Source organism: Triticum aestivum, chromosome 7B (genome assembly GCF_018294505.1).
Source record: "Triticum aestivum cultivar Chinese Spring chromosome 7B, IWGSC CS RefSeq v2.1, whole genome shotgun sequence".
NCBI classification, from domain to species: Eukaryota; Viridiplantae; Streptophyta; class Magnoliopsida; order Poales; family Poaceae; genus Triticum; species Triticum aestivum.
Window position 1 is genome coordinate 473,149,753 of NC_057813.1, and position 17,584 is coordinate 473,167,336.

The 17,584-nt window shown below is 48.1% G+C and overlaps 1 protein-coding gene across 1 annotated transcript; it reads right to left on the minus strand.

The window, feature by feature from the left end:
* Window positions 1–7,874: 7,874 nt before the first annotated feature.
* Window positions 7,875–10,462, minus strand: LOC123161460 (cytochrome P450 734A4). Its single transcript, XM_044579288.1, has 5 exons — window positions 10,007–10,462; window positions 9,669–9,892; window positions 9,323–9,570; window positions 8,806–9,199; window positions 7,875–8,662 (listed from the first exon to the last, which is right to left on the minus strand). The coding sequence occupies exons 1-5, from the start codon at window positions 10,308–10,310 to the stop codon at window positions 8,204–8,206; spliced, it is 1,629 nt and encodes a 542-aa protein (XP_044435223.1). The 5' UTR covers window positions 10,311–10,462; the 3' UTR covers window positions 7,875–8,203.
* Between the last annotated feature and the right edge of the window lie 7,122 nt (window positions 10,463–17,584).

Sequence of the window (17,584 nt, forward strand, 5' to 3'; positions counted from 1 at the left end):
TAGAATAAAGATGACCCTTGAGTCTGCAGAACCCAAGGGAAGGTGGTAGGTTGTTAGTGCAAATGGTAAAACCAATGTTGGGCGTTGCTAGAAGAGCTTTACTTAAGGCGAACTGTCAAGGGGTTCCCATTATAGCCCAACCGTGTAAGGAACGCAAAATCCGGGAACATAACACCGATATGACGGAAACTAGGGCGGCAAGAGTGGAACAAAACACCAGGCATAAGGCCGAGCCTTCCACCCTTTACCAAGTATATAGATGCATTAATTAAATAAGATATATTGTGATATCCCAACAAGTAAACATGTTCCAACAAGGAACAACATCTCCATGTTCCAACAAGGAACAAACTTCAATCTTCACCTGCAACTAACAACGCTATAAGAGGGGCTGAGCAAAGCGGTAACATAGCCAATCAACGGTTTGCTAGGACAAGGTGGGTTAGAGGCTTGGTTCAACAATATGGGAGGCATGACAAGCAAGTGGTAGGTATCGCAGCATAGGCAAGCAAAAGAGCGAGCAACTAAGCAAGCAAAGATAGAAGTGATTTCGAGGGTATGGTCATCTTGCCTGAGATCCCGCAAGGAAGAAGAACGAATCCAAGAAGAAGACAAACGGTCGTAGACGAACAAATCCTCACAACTCCGGAACGAAACCGAAGCTAACGAGAGAAGCAACCCGGAAAGAAACAAACAACATAGTAAACAAACATCACATAAACATGGCATGATGCGCAAACAAGTATGATGCATGTCCGGTTTAATCAGGCATGGCATGGCAAAGTACAACAAACAATACTACAAGTTAAGTGGAGCTCAATATGCAACGAGGTGCATGTTGACGGAACACCACATCAATTATTTAGTTATCTCTCGTTTAAGCTACCCAACAATATTAACTGTTGTTAAACATGGCAAGAGGTGAAGCATAATATAAACTATACCATCTAAACAATTTAAATGGGGCCGGATATAAAAACAACAAATCCGGTAAATCCCCATATGCATTTAGCAATTTAATGCAACAACAAGTTTAAACATTTTAAATGTTGTTATCATGATGCGGATGACATATACAAGTTTTATGCAATTTTATGAAAATGTTGACATGAGCATGATAAGGAGCATTTGGTCACCATGGCGGAACGAAAAGGGTGCCACGGCGGCGAAACCAAAAATGGTGCCACGGCAACATATCCGAAAATGATGCCACGGCAACATATCGGTTCCGGTAGCTCACGGAGATACCGGTGCAAAAGAGCAAGTGTGCGGAAGCAAAGGATGGTGGGGTGATCCCGGATACCGGGTTCCCTCAAGATGGTGGCATGGAAACGAGTGACAAACGGACACGATGCAAAAACGGGCATCTCATATAACGTGCATTCGGTCCACGGCGGTCGTCTCGGGGTATACCTTCGAAGCGTGCGTTCTCGGGCAGAACGAGTTCGGTACGATGTAGAGGAAGTAGACGTTCTCGTAGCGGTCGTAGAGGAGGTAGTTGTTCACGTGTCGTCGTGGGAAGTAGTTGTTCACGTTTCGTAGAGGTACTCGCGATCTTGGCGACGGTAGTTGTACACTTGACGGTTTTCGGCGACGGTAGTGGTACACGGCCGTAGATGTCCGGGGTCGTCGGTAGAGGTACTTGGCGGACCATGTAGTCGAACTTGGCGCATCCGAAGGGGTACTTGACGAAATCCACCTCGGATGTAGTCGTACACGTTTCTCGTAGATGAACTTGGCGTTCCTGGTTTGGTGGTTGTGGAGGCAGGGGTACTTGACGCATCCATGGAAGGGTCTTGGCGTTCTGGGTACACGGGTCTTCGTGCGACAAGACGAGCAGGGGATGGCCACAACAGGGAAGGTGCAGCTGTTGCTGCTGCCGTCTTTGACAGAGGCGAGATCCAGCGGAGGAGCTGGCGAGGCAGCGGCGCTAGGCAGCCAAGGAGACGGGGTCGCGCGCAGGGTGGCCCTCCGGGAGGCGCGGGGCGACGAGGAGGAGGCCGCAGGTGAGGGAGGAGGAGGCAGCGACAGGAGCCGGCGGGGACGCGGGGTCGCGCGCTCGATGCGGGAGGAGCAAGGTGGCGCCATGGCCGAAGCAGCAACGGGCAACGGCGGGCATGGGAGGCGCCCTTGTGTGCGCCCGTGGCATCGAGCACGGGAGGAGAGGCGGACGGGGTCCCGATGTAGGGGCGCAGCAGGGGCCGATGTAGGTCGTGAGGTCCCTGGGTGGGCGGCGGAGCCGCGGGGCTCGGCGCGGGTCCTCGGGGCGCCGGTGGCAGGAGGTGGCGACGGGGTCGCGAGAAGAGCAACGGCAGCAGGGCGCGTTGCTGCGGAGCTGAAGATAACGACGACGGAAGGAAAGGAGGCCATGGATCGGGCGCCATGGGAGGCAAGGCGTGGGGCTGAGAGGGGTCGGGTGCGAGGCTGCGAGGGAGAGGGTGAGATCGAGAGAGGAGAGATGGGGCGCAGAGGAGGGAGATGGAGGCGCTGCGGGAGGGAGATGGGATCGAGAGAAGGGAGAAGACGAGCGTGAGGAGGGGGGATCGCGCGCTGGGGATCAGGGAGAGAGCGAGAGGAGGGAGGCGAGGGGATCGAGCGCTGGGTCTCCCTGGCGATGCGGGTGCCTGGCGGCGCTCCAAGGGAGCGAGAGGGAGAGATGAGATGCGGGCTAGGGTTAGGAGGGGGTTAGGTGGGCTGGACTGCGGATGGGCCTAAGAGGCCGGCTAGGTTACAGGCTGCTGGGCTTCTTCTCCCTCTCTTATATTTTCTGAAAATAGAAAATAAATCAAGGAAGAAAAGGAGAAGAAAGGAAGGTCCAAAAATGTTCGGATTTTTGGTGGAGCTCCGGAAAATGATGAAATAAATTATGGGCAAGGTTGGAGACCAAGAAGTGAGATAACAAAGGCATGGAGAATTATTTGCAAGTGTGTTATGGTGATTTCCGAAACAATGGAATATTTAATATAGCTCCCTAATATTGGAGGATATGTTATAAAGAGAAGTCACCATGTGAGTTCCCTCGGTTTAAATAGATCAAAAGATCTATGCAATTTATTTAGTTGAGGTTTTAAAAATTAAATGGCATGATGGCATGATGCAATGCACATGATGCAAGGATGAATGCAACAAATAAAACAAATCACACGACGAAACTCGGAATAGCTGGAAGTCTTCTGGAGCGTCGGTCTCGGGGCGTTACACGGGGTCTCGAACACCTACTCGTGCATACGTACGGCCAGGGGTCGTGTACATGGCTGGGTCGAAATGAAGAAATTGCGTCATCGTCGTGTTCATGGGGAGCCAACCGGCTGGGTCGAAACGGAATGTGTTGTCGTGTTCATCGGGAGGGCTTGAACAACCGATGGAAACGAGGCCTGGCGTACTGCACAATGGAGGAAACGGCCTTGTGTTCGACCGGCCACGTTCAAAACAGGATCCTCTTCATCGGGAGGGGTCTGGCCTACCGCAAAACGGAGGAAACGGACTTGTGTTGAACCTCCTGCGGTTGAAACAGGGTCCTGTTGATTGGAAGGGGTGTGGCGTACCGCAAAACGGAGGAAACAGACTTGTGTTGGAGCGCTACGGTCAAAACGGGGGTCCTGTTCATCGGGAGGGGTGTGACGTACCGCAAAACGGGACTCCACGGGATACTGTTCATCTCCACCGTCGACCACCTCCAGCCTCCACGGGCTACTGTTCATCCACCGTCGACCTCCTCTAGCCTCCACCCGCGACTGTTCATCCACGGGGCTCCTGTTCATCCAGCCTCCATCGTGCACTACTCCACCGGCTACTGTTCAACCAGCCCTCTCCATGGGCTCCTGTTCAACCACCCCTCCACGGGCTACTGTTCATCCACCCCTCCACCGTCTCTGTTCATCCAGCCCTCCACGGGGTCGTCCTGTTCATCCAGCCCTCCACGGGGTCCTGTTCATCCAGCCCCAACCGTCTCGATCGATCGGGGTCCTGTTCATCCAAAGGCAACACCATGGGGTCCAATTCATCCACCCCCACCGGGAACTGTTCATCCAAAAACCCCAACAACGCTCACTGCTCATCCAGAGGCAGCATCGATCGGCTTTAGTTAGCAGCAATAGCGAAGGAATCACTCGATCGGGTTCAGTTAACAGCCATCGATCGATTGCTCGGGTTCAGTAACGCGTAGCCTGCAGTGCAATCACTCGGTTCAGTAGGCGAACGCCTCGCTCAGGTTCAGTTAGAGCCCAACACCTCGCACCCACGCGCGTGCGTGTACGAGAAAAATGCGCAAACCTCCGTGCATCGCTCGGCCCCGACCACCCACCGTAACCGGGAACACCCCGATATTTTCCTCGCCCTCGCTTCTACCACGGTTTTTTCCGTCATGGACGGCCCAAAGAATGTCATGCAGCTGCGTCTCCGGCCCGCCCAGGACGAAAAGCCCATTTTCTGTCATGATTTTTTGTCATAGAAGTAGGAGCCCACCACATCTATGATGATACCGGGTTTTGTCACAATTATCGTCATAGAAGTGTCATAAGTATGACAGAAAAAAATCGTTCGGCCCAAAATGTCACGCATATGTCTTTTTTTTGTAGTGGTCGTGCGCACACGGGGTTAGGAAGGCATGGGCACGGGGTCCCGTGCACATGGTACAAGGGCCGTGGGCACTGGGTGTCCTAGGACTTTGCAGGGGGGCACGGGGTCGGGGGCCCGTGGGCATGGGGATGGTGGAAACTTCGTGATTTCGGGGCTCAGATTTGAGGTGGGAAAGAAAAATTGGTTGTGGATTTCATGGTGGAGAGTTGGGGAAAGCCAAGATCTACTTGCCAAACCATAAAATCATGGATCAAACACAACAAAATCTCATAATAACCAACAAATTGCAAAAAATTTGGGGGCTATTTTTGAAGGGGATTTTTTGAAATTGCGCAAGAACAAGCAAAATTAGTCTAGAAAACGATGGGCAAGACTTCAAATTCGTGATCAACATGGCTCATGATACCATGATGTTGTAGGGTAGAGACCCTAAGTGGAGATCTTTCACGAATTGGAGGGGGAACCACGAAGAACACGAAGAACAAGAGGGGGAATCACAAAAGGAACACTCAAGAACAAGCCCAATTACACATCCACTAGACTAGCAACACATGGATCCAAAAGATACATGAACAACAAAGAGAAAGTAGCACAAGGTAAAGTTCATCCCAAATCCCAAAGGGAGATGAGGCTTTGATGATCCTATGATGGGGATCCTTCCCTAGATGGGGTCTTGATATCCACTAGGGTTCTTCTCCTAGGAGGTTTTGATCTTCATGGGAGAGGGTAGATAGGAGCAAAGCTCTCAAGATTATATCATGTACTTTGCTAACCCTAACAAATGACCTAGGCACGAAATATATAGGTAGCTGGAGGAGGGGGACGAAGTGGAGGCCCGAACAGGTGGCTTTCGGCTAGCTTCCTGATGGGCCCGTGCGCACATGGGTCTTATGGGCACGGTACAAGCCCGTGCGAATGGGGTGCTACATCGGCGAGGGCCCGTGCACATGGGGTCTGGAGGCCGTGTGCAAGGGGGTGTGCGTCTTCACTTCTAGTAGCTTTCTAGGAGGCCCGTGGGCATGGGGTCGGGGGAGGCCGTGCGCACGGGGTTGCCTGGGACTTCCTGCTTTGATCTTGGTGAACTCCTCCTTCTTCCTTGTGGCCTTGGGGTCCTTCTCCTCGGCCTCCGAGATGCTCCCTAGCTGCTTGGTGGCGGTCGTCCTTGTACCTAATGATGCACAATGTTCCATGGTGAGGTAGCAACCAAGTCCAATGGATATTCATGTCAATCTCGAAGAGGAGTGGGTTCACCTTAAGTCCGATAGGTGCACTTGGGACTTGAGGTGCTATGAAGGTGTACATGGAGATGACCGTAGGATGCTCCGCATCAGTTGGGAATGAAAGACAACCAAGTGAACGTGTATATGTGATCATACGTTAAAAACCATTACTCATGGGCCCTCCAACAAGCATCATTTACTTAGAGCTTTCTAGCCCAAACTTATTTGTACTAAGCATGAATTTTGCTTGTGCATCCATAAACTAAGCCAAGTTAGTCCCACAAGTGTCCACTATACTACTTATGTGACCGAGTAATAAGGTCACTCCAAGTAAATTGCCATCATCGTAGGCAACACATTGACAACTAAAAATTTCCCTTGTTTGAGTTTTTATTGTGTGGGAATGATAATTTTCCACGAACTTGTGATGGGGACCCGAAAAAACAATAAAAAAGGTCCAGCACCGTGTAATGGGGCAATGTGGAATTATTATTTCAACAAACTAAACTCTTGAATTTTCAACAAAAAGCGCATGACAATCCCTTCTTCTCTCTTCTGAGGGCCTTTCTTTTACTTTTATGTTGTGTCAATCATTGCTTGAAACCAATTATTATAGCGTAAACATTATTGGCTATATAATTAGCTTAAGTAGCTCAACCTTCGCCAAATGCGTGAAAGTTTATTACAGCGGAGCTATCAATAAAATGAACAAGATGATACCCATCACGTTATTGCGGGAATGTTTTGTACTATATTTTAGTGATATTTACTTGTATGGAATATGAATATTTGCATTAATAACATGAGAACTAAAACTGAATATATATATTTTATTGTGTTTGATTATTGTACAGTTGTGGAACTTTTACAAATATGATTAACATAATAGAATGGAAATTCTCATGCATGTTTGAATTTTGAGGTCAACCTTTTTTCATGAATGGTTGCATGTTGAGGTGGGTCTTTTAGGCATGCATGTTGCTTGTTGAGATGATATGCTTGCATATCGAGATAAATATGTTTTTGCGGTGAATCCACCAAAAACTAAATAACAGTGTGAGGGAGCCCCTTGGCGAAGACCTCGACCATGGCAGGAAAATGGGCGAGGTCGACTATTGAGAAACACCTTGGAGGAGGAAAGAGGTGAAAAGAAAACATAGCCGATCTTCAAAAAACTTACAATACCCTAGCACAATTGGGACCTCCAACAAGAAAGGACTGCTTTCTAGAAAGAAATAGTAGTATCAGCCATCCGAGTCAGATGGCTTGGCGGAAAAAATCCGTCTTCTTTTTCGTTGAAGCTCTTGAAGAAGATTCAAACATGCGAGAAAAACATCGTGAATATACACATCGACACTTGATAAAGATTCAAACATGCAAGAAATTATCGTGAATATGTACATGGACACAAGGTGCTCTGGCTTTGGCCGGCCGAGAAAATTGTGGTTGAGAACTGACGCTGCCCTTAAAGCAAACGGCTTGGAAAGAAATTGGCGGGGTTCTTTTTTCAGTTTTGCTAGAACTCATTTAGATGAGATATAATTTGGTCTCATTCACCTTTTATAGCCATTGAATGTGATGCTATAAGATGCGTGTGTGCTGACGTGGGTTGTATCTATTCTTGTTTTCAAAGTGAATGAGACCAAATTATGTCTCATCTAGATGACTTCTAGGTACTTCCTTTTTTTTTGGATGAAGGAAATAAAACCTAATGCAGAAAAACGAAAAAGACCAAGAGAAGACACGAGGAAGAGGACAGGGTGGAGTGGGCGACACACTGGCAGCACAGTGGACTTCAGTTAGAATCTGCACAGCATCGTCAGCAGCACAGCACAGCATGCACAAAGCGTATTCCTCCCTTCGTACAACTACTACCAGAGATTCTGCCATGAATTGTCAACACGACACAACCAGGCACGACGCAAACGGAAAAGGAGAGGAGCACAAGGCCGGAATACCGCGTACGTCCACGGCGAACAAATTTCCCATCCCCATACAGCTTTTCCGCTGCTCTGGAAGTCTGGATTGATCATCCCTTTTTCTTTTTCTTGCTCTAATAATAACTAAAGAATAGCCGGAATAAAACACACAGCTGTGATGTAGGAGTACGTACGTACACACAAACGCGGCCAGAATCCGTGGAAGGAGAAGAGAACAAATGGAAGCGACCGGGCAGGGGGCCGCGGGCCCCGCCTTCTCCTGTCCTGTGCCATCAAATCCTAAAGGTCCTGCTCTGCTCCGATGATCTACTCTACTACTCCAGTAAAATAGCGAGGGCCATCCATGGCGAAGCTGCTTTCCGTTAGCGGTTCCGTGTCATTAGGCTTATGTACACACAGCACGGCCGGGTCATTTCTGTCAATTCCTAGTCCTAGAGGCCTAGAGAGAGTTCGTTGGCTGGTTAGCTAGCGTGGATCGACGCGGACGGCGGACGGCGACGACAGGGGGCGGAAGATCACGGGCGCGCCGTACTGCGGGTGCAGCAGCATCAGCACCGTCGGCGCGTGCACGTACTTGGGCGACGGCCTCAGCTCGAAGCGCTGGAGCAGGACGGCCACGGTGAGCTTGGCCTCGAGCAGCGCGAGGTTCTGGCCGACGCACATCCGGGACCCGAGCCCGAACGGGATGAACGCCAGCGGGTGCGTCGCCGCCCGCGCCGCGCCGCCGGCGAACCGGCCGGGGTTGAACTGCGCCGCGTCGGGCCCCCAGAACCTGGCGTCGTGGTGGATCGCCATGATCGGGATCAGCAGCTCCGTGTCGCGCGGGATCGCCAGGTCGCCGAGGGTGACATCCACCTTGGCCCTGCGGATGGTGGCCACGGCCGGTGGGTACAGCCTCAGCGTCTCGTTCAGGATCATCCCCAGCTGGAACGGGACACGGGACAAGAAACAAGGTGAGTCTTTTTTCGTCGCTGCGGAGTTACCGGAATGCCCCTCCGGACGTTTTGTTTGAAAGATCATCCTTCGGGTACTTTCGGTTTCGGAACAGTGATGTGTGGGTGGCGTACCGTTTTCAGCTTGTGCAGGTGCTCCTTGGTGGGGAGCTCGCCCGGGCCGCACACGGCGAGGACCTCCTGCCGGGCGCGGTCCTGCCACTCCGGGTGCATGGCGAGGAGCACGGTGGCCCAGGTCAGCAGGTTGGTGGTCGTCTGCTTGCCGGCGAAGAAGAACGTCTTGCACTCCTCCACCATCTCCTCCACCGGCATGGCCTGCGACTTCTTGTCGCGGGCATTGATCATCAGCCCCAGCAGGTCCCTGAAGCCGCCGCTGTTGCCCTTCTCCTTGATCTCCGCCTCGTGGTCCTCGGCGGCGTCGCTGCGCCGGCCGATGAGCTGGACTAGGCCCCGCCTGATCTCCCTGTCCAGGCCCCACGACATCCGGTTCTTCTTGGTCGGCAAGAACCTGCAAATCGATTGAATTGACGACGGCGCACACATGAGTACAGAAGCATGGAGATGTTAATGGAGAATCTCTGAGCAGTGACTGATTTCGGTTGGGATTAATGTCGTATTTGATTTGACGTACCGGTAGCCCGGGACGAGCACCTTGCGGAAGGCCTCGGAGGCGAAGGCCATGAGGCGGCCCTGCATGCGGAACACCACGCGGCCGGAGGCGTAGCTGCGGCCGAACGTGGCGCGCGTGATGGCCTCCTCGGCCACCGCCTGGAACCACTCCGCCACGTCCACCTCCACCTCGCCGCCGCTTGCGCACGCCATCGCCCGCCACCTCTCCGCCAGCGCCGCCACCGACCTCCCGACGTGCGGCACCAGCCTCTGCAAAAAACATCGCCGGCGCGGCACCGTGTCAGTCGCTGCACACTGACCAAGCTAAGCGGGCCAAAGAGAAAGGGCGGTATGCGTTTCATTCGTACGTTGAGGTTGTCGGGGTAGAAGGCGGGGGCGAGAACGCGGCGGTGGAGGGCCCACTTGTCGCCGTGTAGGCTGACGAGCCCGTCTCCCTCAAGCTGCCGGACGATGGGGTGCGCCTCGTAGCGGTCGAACGCCTCCGCGCGCGTCAGGAAGATCTCGCGGACGAGCTCGGGATCCGCCACCGTAAGCCGCGGCGTCGGCCCGAACCATATCAAGAACGTCGGCCCTGCGCCGCCACGACAAGACCCAACCACCATTAAAACTCCACCCATTGATTGCGGAGAACGTGAGCCGCTGACAACAAGAGAAGGGAAGAAACACGCGGCGCATGCATACATACCGTAGATCTTCCTCCAGTAGTGGTAGAAGGCGAGCACCCGGGGCAGCGCGTTGTGGGAGGTGGCCGGCGACATGGGCTTGGCGGTGGCCTCCGCCATGAGCGCCACCATCTCCCGGACGCAGCCGACGAGGAAGCGGTACGGCGGGCCGCGCACGCCCTGCCGCGCGAAGTGCGCCTCCAGCCGCCGCGGCCGCCACCACAGCGCGTCCGTCACCCGCGCCGCCACGTGCGGGAGCAGGCACGCCGCCGTGACGGCGACGGCCAGCCCCCTCCACGTCGACCACCAGCACTCCGGCGCCCCCATGCCTTCCTCCTCCTTCCGCTTCTTGAAACAGAAGGGCACCCGCGAGAAAAGAACAGGGGTTCGGTTCCTCGACGCGCGTTTCGGTCAGCGCGGTGGCCGGTGGGTTGCTCGAGCGTTTCTTGGGTTGGGTTGGGTTGGCTTGGAAATGAGAAAGGAGCAGGGGGAGGAGGAGGGAGGGAGGGCGTTTATATAGGGGAGCGGCCGGCGGCGTTGGTCGGGCCCACCCAGCGCTCTGTTCTGTTCTGCTCTGTTTCTGTTCATGCTTTGGGTTTGTCCGAGTCAACGAGGTAGGTTTAAGCCAAGCGTCCTCGGTTGACCATGCTGGCTGGCTTGCTGAGCTGATGTGGCCTGTTTTCTGTTGGAAGTTGTAAAGGATAGCAAAACCCGAAAATGGAACGTGAACGGTTTGAAATTAGGACACTATCGCCTCAAAAAGAATTTCGAGACCAAACAAGTGATTATCAAAGAAAATTCCGAAATTCATGTAGGTACATAAATCACGACATGATTTCATAAACAATTAAGGTAATCATCGAAAGTGCTATTATGAGCTCGACCCCAAGTGAACAGAAAATTCTGAAGAAAAAATACTAAAAAGTCAAAATAAAATTGTTTTTTTGAAAGAATCATTGATGTTTTTTCTATACGCATGCAACTTTTCACGATGGAATCACATTTCTAGAGTTATGGACGAAAAACCAAAATTGGTGCTTCAAAATGCTTCCAAAATCCCTTTTTTTGTATCCATTCTTTCTCACACCTCCACAAGTTTGATTACATCATGAAAATTTGCACGTATGTAGAAAAAAATCAATGTTTCTTGCAAAAGAAAAACACAATTTTTTACTATTTTTTTTGGATTTTATTCTTCACCTAAGCTCATGTGCGCTCGAGTTGACAAACTCCACGTCCGGTAATCATGGGCTAATATACTACATAATATTTACACCCGTTGCAACACATGGACAATTATCTAGTTTTTCTTGAAAAAACATATGTGAGATTGAATAAAACACAAATATCAAAAAAATGTGAAACTTTGGATATTTTTTCCCAAATAGCTAAGCTTGGCATGTGACTCATATTCCTCATTAAGTAACTAACCAGGTCATTTTTTCTTTTACTAATTACTACTCCCTCCATCCCATAATGTAAGACGTTTTTTGACACTACAATAGAGTCAAAAAAAAAGTCTTACATTATGGGACGGAGGGAGTAATATAATTGTGTTTTCTTGTTAAAATTGCCTAGAGTTTTTTTGTTACCTTACCCTAAATGAAGTAGTATATTGGTTGACTAAGACACAAGCGATTAAGAAAAACACGATACCAATTCAGTGAAAAGTGCAACATGTATTATTTTTGTCCACACCGTTATGTTTTTCATGCACAGGTTGCATTTTTTTAGTGAACCAAAGTTCCATTTGACTAAATCGAGTGAGATTCGAGTAAGCAATCTAGCAAAACCATTAAAATATGAAGAAACACTTGTTTTTTAGTGATTGATTCGAGATCAACACTACTACAAACTTTGAAAAGTTTAAAGGTGAGGAAAGCCCGAAAATGGCATGTGAAAAGTATGGTTTGAAATAAGGAGATCACCGCCTCAAAAAGAATATGGAGACCCTCAATGGACCACATTAACTAGAAAATCTACAAATGCTCTCCCTAATAGAAAGAAGAAATACATGTTTTAAATCATCTCATATATCAAACCTTCTATTTCAGAATATACTAAGGCATATCGATTCATGAAGATCAACTTTTTGTCGCACTTACCGCATATTAGCCGTGCAATTGTTAACCAGAAGCATTAGAACAATGGCACACTAAGTAAAGGTCAGGAAAGGGGGGGGGGGGGCACACCGCCCCTCCCCAACCTTGCACAGAATTGTGATTTGTGTGTGTGTGTGTGTGGGGGGGGGGGGGGGGGGGCTTAGATGGAAAAGAAAAAATGTTTTTTGCCCCACCAATTCCTCGTGATTTGACTTTTGTGCATGGGAACTTTTGCTTAGCTCTACCACTGGATCATAACCTCATTTTTATGCATCCGCTATCAATTATAGTGTATCCATATTACAATGGTGGAGATAACTTATACATTTATATGTGCGCATTAGTGAATAAATCAACAAGGAATGCGTATTTACATGATCAAAAAAGTGGATTACTAAATCACTAGCATCTATGCACAGACAACATACCATTGATCCACCGCCAAATTTTTGGTTCCAAGTTTGAACATGTACCCCCAAAATTATGATTATATAAGAACATTATACATTACTTTGTTGTTCAAATAAAATCACTTGTATCATGAAAATATCAGACCATGTGGTACTAGTGATAGTTACAAATATTTACTATTAAAAACATAAGTATAATATCTCTATGACGAGGATGTGAGATTAGTGTGCATGTCAAAGGATTGGAGTAAATGTTCTCATGATAAAATTATAATGAGATAGAAGAAACATGGAAAAATCTCTTTATAAATTGTGCATAGTACAATTTCACAAAAAGATAGTACAAGGTTTTTGTAGTATAAATGGAAGCATATTACACTTTTAGTGTATAATGTAGAGCTTTTAAAATTAAATTTTAATTATTACTTTTCAATAAAACTTTTTACTAGTACTTTGGGAATTGGAATTATATATGCCCTAACTTGCCTGTGGTTGATTGGTGGTCTAGATTGAATACCTCTATTGTCTCATAAAAAGCTCATAGAAGGTTGCAGGGCCTGCAATTTAAGAGCATATCATTTGCGAAAAACAATGAAAAAATCCCAGAGTCTTCAATTTAAAGATGATAAGTGCTCTTTTATAAAATATGGGACATCTATATCTCAGCTGAGTCAGATTTTCTAAAGTCTCAATCAAATAAGAAAAATGCAAGTCCAATTCAGTGAAAAGAGCAAGATGTCATATATTCTTCACCCTGTTACGTTTTCTCAAGCGTAGGTTGCATTTGAGGATAATCCCCGGCCTGTCCGCCGAGTGATGCTCACAACTATTTATTATTAATTATTTAAAATCCAACAGTTGCATAACATTAACCCGGAAAGTAAAAAAAACCGAGGCCCCATGCCTTGCGACAGTAACTCCACTGGACATCCGCTAACCCTATGATACAAGAAAAAAATAAACAAAAAGTATACAACTTCTAGGCTAAGCCTTCAAGAAGGAATCGACATACGTGCGCCGATGATGGCGAGTCGGACCCAAGGTCGATCTCGTGACTGTCATCCCCAAAGTCAACCTTCGTCCATCCCGTTCGGCAAGAGTATGATGCAGGCGCACATCGACATAGTCAGATCGGAGATCTAGTGGTTTCATCCAAGTGCGCATGCTCATCGTTGAAGTCGCTTGTACCATCAACAATTGTCCAACTAAAATTTATGAAGTATTCATGCCATGCCTACAATAATTTTATATGGTTTTCGTGCATTTTATATGATTTTCATGAACTAACCTATTAATCTATGCCCAGTGACATTGTTGTTTTATGCATATTTTTGATTTTCAGAAAATCCATACCAGACGAAGTTCAAATGCCACGAAAAATTTACGGTGACTTTTTTGGGAACATAAGAGACACCCGACGCTTCGAGAAAGGACCAGAAGACCATGAGGGAGTCACAATCTCACCCCGTGCGCCCTGGGGGTAGGTAGTGCCGTCTGAGCTCATGGGTCTCATGTAACTCCAATTGGTGTGATTATTCCAACGCTAAAAAATCCTATAAATCCATAAACTCCTAAAAAGAAATCTAGAACTTCCACGCTGCCACCGCTAGCCTTTGTTCCAAAGCGATCTCTTCTGGAGGCCTTTTTCGGCACACCGCCGGAGGGAAAAATCATCACCGGAGGCCATCTTCATCATCCCGACGACCTCGATGACGAGGAGGGAGTAGTTCACCCTCGGGGCTGAGGGTATGTACTAGTAGCTATGTGTTTAATCTCTCTCTTTCTCTCTCTCTCTCTCTCTATTTGTCTCCTCCCCCCTCTATCTCTCTTGATCTTGATAGTCCACGATCTTGATGTACCATGAGCTTTGTTAATATAGTTGGATCATATGGTATTCTTTCCTCTCTACGAGTCTTGTCCTTTGAGGTTTCATTATTATCGGAATGAATATTGCATTTGAGATCACTTGATGTATGTCTTGCATGTGGATACCCGTGGTGACAATGATTTATTCTATTGAGTCACTTGATATATGTTTCGGTAATCAACTTGCAGATTCCAGATGTGACATTGGGGTAATCTAGGTACGTAGGCTGATACATGTTTTCATCCTACTTTCTTTGATAAAAACTTTGGGGAAATTTTTGAAGTTCTTTGTGTTGGATTAAATATTATGAATCTTAAATTATTTGATGCATATCGAATAACCGACTCACGGATACTTGTGGTGACATTGGAGTATATATGTGACATTAGAGTTGATTGATGCGTATCATACGGTGTTATTATTGTACGAACTTTAGGGATGTTTGCGACACTTAGATGGATGGCTAAATATATAGATTGATCGGAAAGATAACTTTGACGTGATTATCTACCTACTATAATTTCATCTTATGTTCTCCGCTATTGATAAAAACTTTGAAGTGATTCTTTGTCGCATATTGAGGGGTTGTTATATGATTCAATTATATTTTCATTGTTGAGAGATTGCACTAGTGAAAGTATGAACCCTAGGCCTTGTTTCCAAGCATTGCAATACCGTTTGTGCCCAGTTTTGCTACTTGTTATCTTGTTATTTTTATTATTTCAGATTACAAAAACCTATATCTACTATTCATACTACACTTGTATAACCATCTCTTCGCCGAACTAGTGCGCCTATACACTACCATTGTATAGGATGTGTTGGGGACACAAGAGAATTCTTGTATTTGATTCTAGGGTTGTTTGAGAGAGATCATCTTCGTTCTACACCTCCCACAGATCGATAAACCTTAGGTCATCCACTTGAGAGAAATTTATCGTTGCCCTACAAAACTCTGCGCTTGAAGGCCCAATAAAATCTACAAGAAGAAAAGTTGCATAGTAGACATCAAACGACACCTCGATATCCGGATACCGCAGGAGTAGAAACCGGAATACAAAGACGTCCTATACCGCTTCGTCTCCAGTAACTGTCGCACCACCTTCGATCTAGCAACAACAGACAAAACATAACACCTTCGCCAGAGCCACCATGCAGCACCTGCCGACAACATGCATGACTTGACGTCTCCGCATGAGAAGACATCGTAGCGACATGTATGACTCCTCTGGATGAGACGTATGTGTCACCCGCTGAGCTGCCGAACCCGATTTGTTGTTGGAGGGGGCATCCCATACCACCGCCAGCCTCATAGAGGACGAACCACCACGAGACCCAGCCTCTGCATCATCCACATGACCACAGAGGTCGTCATCGTCAAAGAATCCGGGCTGCTACCCCATCGCCCAACTCCTTCGGCGCCATCAGACAACGCCACAACAAGCAAGGACGCAGCCATAAAGCCGCCGTCGGGCCGACTGCAAGCTACGGTGCTGCCACACAACAACAGTCATCGACAACCACCACCTCCCCACTGCAAGTCGTTGTAGATCCCACTCGAAGGCTCGATGACATGAAGACAGAGTCGCCGCGACCTTAGTACCGCTGTCGCTCGTCCCTCCAACCGGTACAGGTTCCATAAGGATGCCCTGAAGAGGGACTACAACGCAAAAGCACCACTATCGCTCGATCTTGACGAGATATGGGGTTTCTCCCGGAGTGGCCTCGGTGATCCGCCTAGCGAGCCGCACCGTCGAGACCAGGAACCCAAGTCGTAACCACGAGAGGACGACATCCCCGCCGCTGCAGCTAGAGGGCATGCCACGACCACGACCTCCGCAGCCATTGACCTCCACACTGTCCCCGTCCTTGACAGCCGCGCGACTTAGCCCACGGAGACCTCAGGTGGCGATGAGAGGATGGGTGGGAGTGGAGGGTCCGTGGACGAGAAACCTCACTAGCAGTGATGGTTGGGGCGTAGGAAGCTGGAGATCGCTTGATCCGGGTTTTTCTGCTTGCCAGGTTGCATTCTTTTAGGAACTTTGCTACAACTAAGGGCAGGATTTACGCAAAGTACTTACGGACATGAGGTGGAAACCAAGGATTCATCACGATTTAGGTCCCACAACTAAATTCACGGGGAAAGAATCATCAGATTAGGCCACCTTATCCCGTAACTATGATTGATCACGGGGAAACCATGCCTCCTCAATCCGTAGGATGGATATCATGGAAACCGAGCCATGTTTTGATCATTCCCCAAACTCTAACCGTGTAACGACTTTGGAAAAGAAGGTGAGCTGCTGATTCTGGCGTTTGTTTGCATAGCGGGCAAAGGTTACAGTTTGGTCAGCCCCTGCGCTGAAGCCGGTCAGCCCCTTCGAGATCCTGGCGTTTGTCTAGCATTTTTGTTCTTTTAGTGAACGAAAGTTTCACTTAACTGAATCGGTTCAGACTAGAGTGAGCAATCTGGCAAAACCACTGAAATATGGAGAAACACATGCTCTTTTAGTGCTTTGCTTGATCCGAGATAACACTATACTACAAACATCATATGCAAATTAATGTGGAAGGGTAGCCCAGAGCAGACCGCAAAACTTTAATATGACCCGACGTGTCTATGTACGCAAGTCATAACACATGCTACGAACAAGTTGCTTATCTATCATTTTCTAGGCCTCAAGTCGCTCAATTGCAGACGTCTTCCTCCTACCTGTGTATATCTTGATGTGATTTATCGTCACGACTGATGATTGTCTTTACCTGCTAATGATAAACTAATTATTGGCACTATATATGATTGGAGACACCCGAACCAGACAGCTTATACGTCTCTAAATAAAGGGAACGGTTGGACTAGCGCACTCATATGCAAAACTAAGCATATTAGCACCTGACCATGTCCCCAAATGGTGGACACATATTGATGTATACTATCAGTCAGCTACAGTTTATAATGTTGGATTTGGACCATAAGTTCTTTATGAATGCCCTTTACTTATAATTACAAGATCATTACCATCAGAAGTACTTTAATATGAATCCAACGATCTTAACCTCGTTTATTTTTCTGCTCATTTTAGTTGGCACTGCTTGAAAAGAGTTGTAGATTTCTGCTAGTGGGCAGTGGCGTGGATGGAGCTTCAGGGGCAAGAAACAGACCAAAGAGGCCAAAGTCAAATGCAGCCATTGTCTCTTTCAGCGACAAACAGATCTCTATCA

What these genes read in the sequence shown, in the direction of transcription:
- LOC123161460 (XM_044579288.1), bottom strand. Translation starts at nt 10,310, where the DNA reads ATGGGGGCGCCGGAGTGCTGGTGGTCGACGTGGAGGGGGCTGGCCGTC. An exon ending in CTACTGGAGGAAGATCTACG is followed by an intron (nt 9,893 to 10,006) that starts GTATGTATGCAT and finishes GTGGCGGCGCAG; the next exon opens with GGCCGACGTTCTTGATATGG. An exon ending in TCTACCCCGACAACCTCAAC is followed by an intron (nt 9,571 to 9,668) that starts GTACGAATGAAA and finishes TGTTTTTTGCAG; the next exon opens with AGGCTGGTGCCGCACGTCGG.